This window comes from Nicotiana sylvestris, chromosome 2 (assembly GCF_000393655.2).
Source record: "Nicotiana sylvestris chromosome 2, ASM39365v2, whole genome shotgun sequence".
NCBI classification, from domain to species: domain Eukaryota; kingdom Viridiplantae; phylum Streptophyta; class Magnoliopsida; order Solanales; family Solanaceae; genus Nicotiana; species Nicotiana sylvestris.
In genome coordinates this window covers 2,950,150-2,960,280 of record NC_091058.1, presented here as the reverse complement: position 1 = coordinate 2,960,280, position 10,131 = coordinate 2,950,150, and the positions used below count along the sequence as shown (strand labels likewise).

The window sequence follows — 10,131 nt, the reverse complement described above, 5'->3', positions numbered from 1 at the left end:
TAGCAGGCCTGTTTTTGGGTTATAAATAGAGTCATTTAAGACAGATTTGGGCTGGGGGCTGGAAGGAGAAAAATCAGTTCTCTTTCAGTTTTTTTTTCCAGAGAGTCTAGGTTGGATTTTTAACATTTAAAAGTTCAGCAATTTGAAAGTAAAAACAGGCTGGTTTTTAATCCTAAAAGGTTCAGTGTATGAGAGCTAAGAAACTGAAAAGTAAGGTCTTTTCGTTTACTGCTGAATATCAGAACTAGTACTGTTGTTGTTTTCATTGGGTGTTGCTGAAACTATGCTGGTTCCTCCTTCTTTTTTATCTATTACTGGGTTGTTCTGTCACTGCGTTGATGTGTTATTACTGTTGCTGACTGCTCCTTCATCTTCTTGTATTTCCATTATCCAGGTACACGTTCTAAAGCTCTCAAATTTAATGGAAAGGAAGTAAAGAGTTGTTGGAATGGATTTTTGAGTTTCCCCTGTTTCTTTGTGTTTAATTTGATGTATAAGCAGTAGGTCACTTGATATTTCATAGTATGTATTGGAATGACTTTAAAATGCATAAACTGGACTGATTGAATCTATTTCCACAAACATGGAATATCAATTGTAATTAATCTTAGGTGGTGATTACTAGTTATGAGATATACTGTATTTAATTCTTTTTTTAGTAGTCGTGAAATAGTTTCAAATAGTTTATGTCACAAAACAGGTTCAAATAGTATGGAAATCAGCATGTTGGTTTAATAGGTCTAATTCTGAAATCGTGAGTTCACTTGAGTAAATAACATCATTTTAAATAGCAATGTAAATAATGTTAGTAACTAATGTTAGTTCTCAAATGTTAGTGATTAATGTTAGCTTGATGTCAGTTTTTAAGCATTGATGCATTTTTCAACAAATCGTAAAAAGAGCTCAAAAAAATGGCTTTGTATTCCACATAGTTAATTCCAATAGTCCAATTCATATAATAAAGCTAAAGTTGAACTGTATCGAAATGGTAGCCGGTTTGTTAATATTTACAACGGCAGGCGGCGGATCTTAAGTTAGGTAGCGGGTTCAAACTAGAAGGTGTTTCCTTTTGTTGGGACCCGGACTTGAACTTGAAGCCCGAACTTTTAATGCTAGTTGATTAGGATTTTTCTTTATTCTTAAGAGACAAATAAATAGAAAATCATAGTCGCTTTAGGATATCCTTGAATAAAAATGAGATGAGCCTCGCCAAATAAAAAATGCAACTTTGCGGGGCCCTCAATAAATGGGAAAAATAAAACATTTAGAATTCGGGACGGGCCGTTTTAGTGAATTTTACGGCCTTCCCCAAAATAATAATGCGTTAGTCTCTTTAGGCGCGCCTTTAATAATTTACTTTCTTAAACTCGGGTGCGCATTTATGTGACCCAAATCCAAATCTCAACAGAGTTGAAATGTGTCAATAACCACGTGTGCATTGATGTGACGTGGTTTGAGATGTATTTCACGACCGTGCTAGAACCACGGAACTCGGGAATGCCTAACACCTTCTCCCGGGTTAACAGAATTCCTTACCCGGATTTCTGGTTCGCGGAATGTAATATAGAGTCAATCCTTTCCTTGATTCGGGATTCAATCGGTGACTTGGGACACCATAAATCTCCCAAGTGGCGACTCTGAAATAAATAAATAAATCCCGTTTCGATTGTCCTTTAATTGGATAAAACTCCTTCACCCCTTTACGCGGGCGCAGGTAAAAAGGAGGTGTGACATCAATTACCCTACAATAGTAATATTTAAGAATTGAATAGTTAATTCCCTTCTTTCTCTATATCAACAGTAAATCCCATGTTTAGGTGTGAAACTTTAAAATTAATTAAAATTCACTGGTTATTGTAGAATCAATTGTTTGACGGGTAAAATTGGTTTGGGGTCTACGTATTGGCTCAAGGAGTATTGAGGTGCGTTGATATAACCCTTTACTAAAGTGGTTTAACTCACAAAAGCTCGCATACAAGGTGTTTGATGAATTGCTTAAAAGAGTTTATATTTACTTAATTGGAGTGAGTGAGTACCTATTAACTTAGAGTTGTTCTAGCAAAAGTTTAGATGATTTATTATGATATATGTGCATAAATTTTCAGATTTTTGTGTTATTCTTATATGTTATTTTCGTGTTAAAAATTTATGAAGGAGCAAGAATCCTTAGAAGTACTTTTACATATTTATTCCATTCTTATGTCATGCTTTACATTTAAGGATACCAGCATGAGCATGTACATGATGTTCTATAAAGAAAAGATTTAGACTTGAAAAGTCACAAGAAGAAGTTTTAGAAAGAAAAGATTTTTGGGAGTATCCTTTATTCTGAGAAAGGGTTATCGTCCAGGCCGAGGGTCCTGACTAGGGCGCTGACTTCTTGAAACTACTTGTGCCAAAGTAGGGAGCACACGAGCCGAGGGTCTCGTTGCTGAGAATTTACTTAGCCATGCTAAGGTATGATACATGAGCGTTGAGAACCATGAAGCGAGTGGCACCTCGTGGATTGGGCCTATTCAATCAGGTTGGGATTGAACTCATACCGATCACACGGTGACTGAGACAGAATTAAGTCAGGATAGTTGGAACTCCCAAAGTAAAAAGTAAAGTATTTTGTTTATAAGAAAGAAAAAGAAAAGAATTTCTTTTAGAATATTCCTAAACTGCTATTATGCAATTATTTTAGAGTTGTTCTTATAAGCTTTATGCCTTATATGCATTTAGAATCTTTGCTCGTAATGTATATGTTATTATAGTTTTGTCCCCTGTTGTTGAGACTCATTGAGTACAATGGATGGTACTGACGTTCTCTTTTGGGAACCTACGTTGGTCTGCGGTACAACGTAGGAACCGGTTTTGCAGGCGAGCAGGCTACAGTTTAGGACTTCCCTCCCTTCCAATGCTATTGGTGAGCTCCGCTTTTGTTCCTGGAGTATTCCTTAGAGTCATCTTTATTTAGTTATTTCTTTGTTTACTTAAAGAACTGCCAGGAAATCTCATGTCCTGAGCAGTGCATCAGTTTATCAGTAGAGGCTTCATAGACATAGACGGTGGGTTAAGATTCAGATGTTTTCGATAATAACTTAAAGGTATTTTATTGGTTACTACGAATAAAGTTTTGAAGTTGGCTTATTTTAGATATTTAAATTATTTAAAAGTATTTGGTTACAGTAGTGCCTTGTGGCATATAAAATTTGAAATTATAATAGATTTGATAAGCGCAGATAGTTCGCTCGGTCATGTTTAGTGATTGGGTGCCGGTGCTGGCTTGTTCAGAAAATGGGTCGTGACAATTGTTTTTACCCAAGCGGACAAAATGACATTAAATAAGAGAGGGGTAATGTTTTACGGGTCGGCTAACGGGTAGGGTTAATGGGTAGGTTGGGCATTAAAATAAAATGATTATGTGTATATTAATTTCCACATGTCATATTTTGAGTGGATAACTTATCCACTGTGGCAACCGTTTAAAATAGAGGGGATATCCAGGCCAATAGTATAACGGCAAGGTTGGTGATGAGCCAAACTTTTAACAAAGGTTATATATAGACCTTATCGTAAAGTATAGGGGAGTATTTGGCCCTTTTCCGATATTTCTTTGATTCTTTGTTCCTTTGAACTTTTTTGTCTTCAGATCTAGGCTCTTTCTTGTTTGCCTTTACTTTCTATTGACGTGTTGTATTCGGCTCAAATATGAAGTTGAAGATAGCTATAGTTAATAAAGATTGTAACTTGGTGTGTTCCTATCTGTCTAAGCCTTAGCAGGTAGAGTTACTCGGAATTTGTGCTGATGGAAGGTAACTTGTTTCCTTTTCTCGTTGGAATATTTGAGTTGTGCACAAGCTGGTCCGGACACCACCATTGTTAAAAACGAACTATAGATTGTAACTAGGTGATTTCTTCTCCTCTGCCCAAACCTTGGTGGGTGGAGTTATGGAATAGTCGAGGTATGCTCAAGTTGGCTTGGACAACACTGTCATAAAAAATCAGGCTGACTACTGGTTTTACTCCCTTCGTTTCAATTTATATGTATTACTTTTTTAGACTATTACAAAAAGAATATTCCTATATTTAATATTTACAACAGTTATTTTTCAGTATAGGGCTGGAAACTGGTAGTCGGCACTGTTACTGTCCTGACATTGGAGTCCTGATTAACGCCCATCAAAGGGAAAAAATTCACAAAATTTCTAAAATTATGTATATATGGACCTTTTCAGGACCACCATTTGATTTTTGATCATGTTAGTGAAAAAAATCTTCGGAAAATAGCTTCTGGCAAAAATGCTAAAATACTGTTGTTCTATAAGGATTCATGGCAAAATCCTAAGGAACACCAGATTTTTTTTTTCCAGCATTGTGGCTGAACATTCTAGTGACCGTCAGCATTTTGCACAAATCCTAACAGTTACCATAACTTGTTGAAATTCTGGCTAGCGCGCTTTAAAATCCGACTTTCGAATTATTTTCCTAAAACATATGTTATCGGGATCACAAAATCAACAATGGCACAAATATATCTAATATTTGTCGTTCTCTTACAAAAAATTATATTTATAAGACTCGAACTCGAGATCTCTTGTTAAAAGTACAGAGATTTTATTCAGCCTGCTAAAACTCTTGATGGTCCTTATTATTCCTACAACTTTTCAGTGTGGATAGAGTGGTGACGGAAATAATAATAATAATAATAATAATAATAATAATAATAATAATAAAATGGAATTCAACACTCATGTGATGTAATATGAAGTTTATGACCTTTTTATTTCTTCTTTTTTTACTTGACTCACAATTATGACAATTGTCTTCTCATTTATTTTACGTACTACTATACGACTCAAATTTCCAACTTGAGTTGGTGATGGAATTAGAGCAATTTAATTTTCTATGCAATAAACTATATAAATTGTTAACATTAAAAAGACACTTGGGCGTGCCGCCAAGTAATTGTCAAATTCTCAATTGAACTGCTACCGCACCCATTGTGGTGGCACTTAATGCGTTGGATCTGATAATATATAGTTCCTCATGTGTTAAGTGTGACGATTAGATTATAAATTCGATGGAATATTCAAAACTAGTACAAGGTAATTCTTAAATTTGCACAATATTCAGATGACCATTAACGATATAGTTTTTATCTTCACGAGGTTTGCTCAAACTCCTAAACTAGAATATTAATATAGAGATACTACTCCTATATAACCCCCACCTAGCTGTAATGAGAAAAAAAAAACCAAGCAAAAACTAATAAGCAGATGCTATGTTTTGGTGAAACCGTGAAACAAGAAGACAAAGAATGAAGTTGTCGATAGTAGCTAGCTTTCTGGTGTCTATGGTGATCATTCAGAATATGAGTAAACTTGGAATAAGCACTCGCCTTCCATTTCTCATAAATCCTAAAACTGTGGAATCATCTCAATACATCACAGTAACAGGTTACCTAAAACAATCCATTTCTTTTACCCCTTTCCGCTTCAGTATAACATCTGTCCTATGTTGCTCGAACTCTTCAAAAATTGCTGCAGCGCTCGGATTCGAGACACCCCGCTGTATTTTTGAAGAGTCTGGGCAAAACATAGTTTTTATCTGCATATAATCAGGAGATGAACTAACAATCTTGCTACACTTTTCTTTCGAATAGGTTGCAACAACAACTGCGACATAGCCTGTTGTTATTGTGATATCACAAAGCAGCCGCCTCTCTGCATACAGTGCTGCCGAGAAGAGCGTTGAGCCCCTGAATTTGCAGGTAAAAGTTCTCTTCTTCTTTTTTCCGGATAGTCAAGAAATTCGCGTAGGCTGGTGGTGCACGGTTCAAAACTCCTCAGATAATAAGCCCACATCTTAACCCTTCTCCACTTAAATACCTAACATTTTTCTTCTTTTGGCCAGCTTCAAGCAAATATTCCTTAAATTTGATGAGTCTATCAAATTCAAGAAGAAAATAAAAACAGTGATATGGACTAAAGTTGTATCAAATGATTAGAGTCTTAGATCTAAAAGCATGCTAATTTAGAGCTTTCTCTTTTAGCTGCATTACAAAATTAAGATCCATTATGTTCATCAATTTGTTCTATTTCATGCAGTGAATCGGAGGTCCTATTTCTTAGCCTTTAAATTTGCAAACAGGGCGTTCTGTTGTCAAGTTTCTCAAAATGCAGCCAAAATGAGCAAGAAATATATTGGTCAACCAGTGGAACCAACGCGCTCTTTTAACTATGTTTTTTTAGATAGGTTATAAAAGAGATGTAAAAACCCATTGTACAGAATTCGTAGAATTTTGCTCTCGTTATTAACAGCATACATCATATACTATCAAATTTCATGATTTCCACAAAACTATAGTAACTTCCTAAATGACATGGCTTCACTTCAGTTTATTCATAAATTAAGAACCAATATGAAGATCAAGGCATTCGTCTCTGATTGTTAACTTCTAGCATCTAACAAGAAGTTACAGCTATAACAGCAACAGTAATCTGATCGACCTTTTACAGTTGGTTGCTTCAAAATCGTTAAATGAGGAGCACATTATGGATTTCAAATATGTTTGTCAAAATATAAGAAAGTTGTAAAAGCGTTTAATATCCCTACAAGTACCAGCTACTCCAACCTTCATGACAATATAATAGGCATTTGGCTAATCCCATCCCCTCGAAAAACAGTTTAAAAAAAGAATGGGACTTGCAGGCTAAATCCTGCTTCTCGAAATTGAAGGGTAGTCCAAGTTCAAAGAAGAGTATATGATTTCAGAGTAGGCTCATTATTCATTAAAATCTGGTAATTTCCAGCAGGCCACCTTTAGTTCTTGTAAAACCAGCAGGTTGATACAACTCACTCACGTATTGATTTCACCTCATTGGCCACTTCCAACTTTTTGAGTTTATAGGAAATGCTATTGGTACTGAGGTAATGTACTAAAGAGACACGATAAGGTAAAACTCACAAAATGAGTACCATATTTATACCCTCCTCGTAAGTCCAAGAAACACCACAGCTGAAGCAATCTGAACTTTTAAATCTGCAATATCAACATCATGGCCGCCTTCAACGAGACCCCAACTGTCAACCTGGAAGAAGCCAAAGAAAAGTCAGCACTTAAACTTGAGGAACAACTCTGGGTAAATGATGGATCACAGTCCTGGCGGTTAATGTATTTTAGGATACACGAGTCCTAGAAAATATAATGAAGGAAAATTGACTGTATTACAAACCTGCAAATCTTCCTCGAGCCTAATCAACTCAATAGCCTCTTCAATTCCCAATCTACCACGGAAAAGTCCAAGTGCAATGACAAGCGAATGTGCAGCTGAAGCAATTGCATCAATTGTTGCTAATTCACAATCATCCATTTTCTTGAGAAGGCTTTCAATGGCACTAACCAGACCATCAGCTTGCTTGCCACCAAAAAAACTGGTATATACGGCTGGCTTGAAGCCAAATTCTGACTCTACCCACTTAAGAAGAGGATCGATTTTCTCCACTTGACGCTCTGTGAATTTCAAATTGTCAGATTAATATGTGAAAAGTACTAATATTATGAAACCCAAATGAATTGCCAAAACAATCAGAGAACTGCAGGCCTGCTGGTAAGCATACTAGAAGAGTGGATCATATTTATGCTCAGAATCTGGAGTCAATTCTTCTCGATCTTGTGATAATACACAGTGCAAGAAGTAATTATCTGTAGGTGCTTTACAGTCTAGCCAAATAGATGGAACTTTGAACATTAAGCTTATCCCTTAAGAAGGACCTAACAATGTTACAAAATCCTAGTATCACTTGAATTTGTAATATGCTCCACTGAATACTACAGTAGTTTGTTTTAGATCGTCCCAGGAAGAATTCAAAAAGAGACTTCACTGGATACTAAAATATGAGAAGAAACTAGAATAGACAGGTACGATCATGTCCTCCAAAATTTGAAATAAATCTAGTATGGGGCAGCAGAATTGTGTTTTCACGAAATGCTCGTAAGATACTTTGCAATATCAAATGTGAAATCCTTGATGGGAAAAAATAAATAAACTATTGACCATTTAATCTCAAGAAGCATGAAGTCCGAGATGTTTCTTGACGAAGATAGGCAGACAGAGAACCTTGTCTAGATGCCACTCTTAGTCAATTAGTAGCACAATCAGAAAAATTCACACAGAGAAAAAGAAACGCTCCCTCCTCCCAAACTCAAAGTAAGCTAGCTAACAGCAGTATGGTATGTCCTCGGCAAAGACCAAAACTGATGGTGGGTGAGATCTAGACATACAAATAGGAAAGCTGGGAAGCAACGAACATTTTAAAATTATATCAGACCTCTACTTTTTGCCACATTATAGAAACAAAATTTTGATCATCAGAATTTGACCAGACAAATAAAGGATCAGACCTAAGTTTGATCGTAAAGAGTAAAGACATATGTTTGGAACAGCGAAAAGCAAAATATCAAAACCAGATTCTGAAAACAATGAAAATTTATACTTTGCAACTTGCAAGATAACGTACCGCGAACTCCACTTGTCAGATCATTATCCCCAGGAGCACGACAGAATACTAAATCTTGAGGGAATTTCTTCATCAAATGATCAATAATCTTTTGCCGCGTCAGTGGAACTCTTTCTAGTGCAGTACATGAAAGTTTCATCAGTGGCATAGTAAAGGGTCTGATCCCATCTGCTTCCTACAATTAAAAGACACTTCAGGACTAGGGTGACAAAAACACACAACTTAAACATCAAGTTAAATGGAAGTATCAAATTTTCATTGAAATAACATAAATGGTATCAATGTATACACACACAAAAACACATGAATAACAAAACAATCAACCCCACCAAAAAAAAGGAATTTCCCAATTACTTCCAGTTAAGTTATATATACACCATGAATTTTTATACTATCAAGTCACCTAAAGGATATCTAAAGCTAAACTTTCTTTAGATATAGGATTTTTAATCTTGAAAATAAGACAGGTTACGTGCTCCAATAGGTAGATGGGACAAAAATTTCTTTACACTGACATTGCATATAACTTATCCAACTAATGAACCAAATTGCATATGTCAGAAAATGGGTAGATGGTACAAAACACATGAATAACCAAACAACCATCCCACAGAAAAAAGGGAATCTACAGAAAGAATTTTATTAATTACTTCTCTTAATCCTAAATATGCTAATGAACTAAAATGAGCACCTGGTATTCCCATTCAGCAGCAATAGCTTTAGCAAGAGCTAAAGTTGGGCATTTGAGTGGACGCTTAGAAGGGGTTTTAAGGGTACGATAATCAAGCATAACACTCCAACCAATTCCATCATCAGCTTCTCTAGTTGTCACTTTCTTGTAAAACCTCTTCCCCACAATTGATCCAGTCATGAATGACATAGGCATAGACACAGATGCTGAATCTTGTGATGATAAAGGTGAAGTCTTTTTTGGACCCTTTATGATAATATTATCATTGGTTGTTGAAGAATTTGGATCTCCACCGTAAAAAGTGAAGGAGGAAGAAGATGGGTCATCTGATGATTCGGGTTGTGCTGAAGTTGCTAAGTTACTGAAAATACGGGTTTGAGAAGCGGTTAGGGTTTTAAGGAAGGTAAATTTTGTAGCTTTAAGACTTCTTCTCACGATTTCAGCCGCCATAGCTCTGAGCTGAGGTGAAGCTACGCAGAGTTGATCGGTGCAGCTGAATGCTGAATTTGGTGCTGCTTCTCGGCCGAGGAGCTTTCTGGTTTGGGCTAGGCCCAGTTGATTCCTACCGGAACCAGGCCTCATTTAAACATTTAGGCCCATATTCTTTCTCTAGGGCCCAAATTTAGTAGTCATTTTCACATTTTGGGTTTGACACTTTTATCACACCAAAATTGGGAGAAATTCAAAAATAGCCAGATTTACAATGGGTCGTTCAAAAATAGCTCAGTTTCAAAAGTAATCGAAATTTAGCCACTTTTCATGTAAAGATAAATCTGAGCGAAACACTGTTCAAAACCCGAAAAATACGCCAGTATATTATACTGGAGTTCCAGGATAAGTATGTTGGAACTCCAGCATAATATGATGGAGTTCCAGCATAAGTACACTAGAACTCCAGCATAATATACTGAAGTTCCAGCAAGTATAATTGTCCA

The 10,131-nt window shown here is 36.1% G+C and overlaps 1 protein-coding gene across 2 annotated transcripts; it reads right to left on the bottom strand.

The window, feature by feature from the left end:
- Positions 1-5,292: 5,292 nt before the first annotated feature.
- Positions 5,293-9,743, bottom strand: LOC104248906 (uncharacterized). 2 transcript variants are annotated; one of them, XM_070167618.1, is made up of 5 exons: positions 9,197-9,709; positions 8,506-8,680; positions 7,221-7,498; positions 6,964-7,076; positions 5,293-5,930 (listed from the first exon to the last, which is right to left on the bottom strand). In XM_070167618.1, the coding sequence occupies exons 1-4, from the start codon at positions 9,644-9,646 to the stop codon at positions 6,969-6,971; spliced, it is 1,011 nt and encodes a 336-aa protein (XP_070023719.1). In that variant the 5' UTR covers positions 9,647-9,709; the 3' UTR covers positions 5,293-5,930; positions 6,964-6,968. The 2 variants fall into 2 exon arrangements, with proteins under 2 accessions (XP_070023719.1, XP_009803560.2); XM_009805258.2 differs by lacking the exon at positions 5,293-5,930 and having other exon boundaries at positions 6,538-7,076; positions 9,197-9,743.
- Positions 9,744-10,131: the final 388 nt, after the last annotated feature.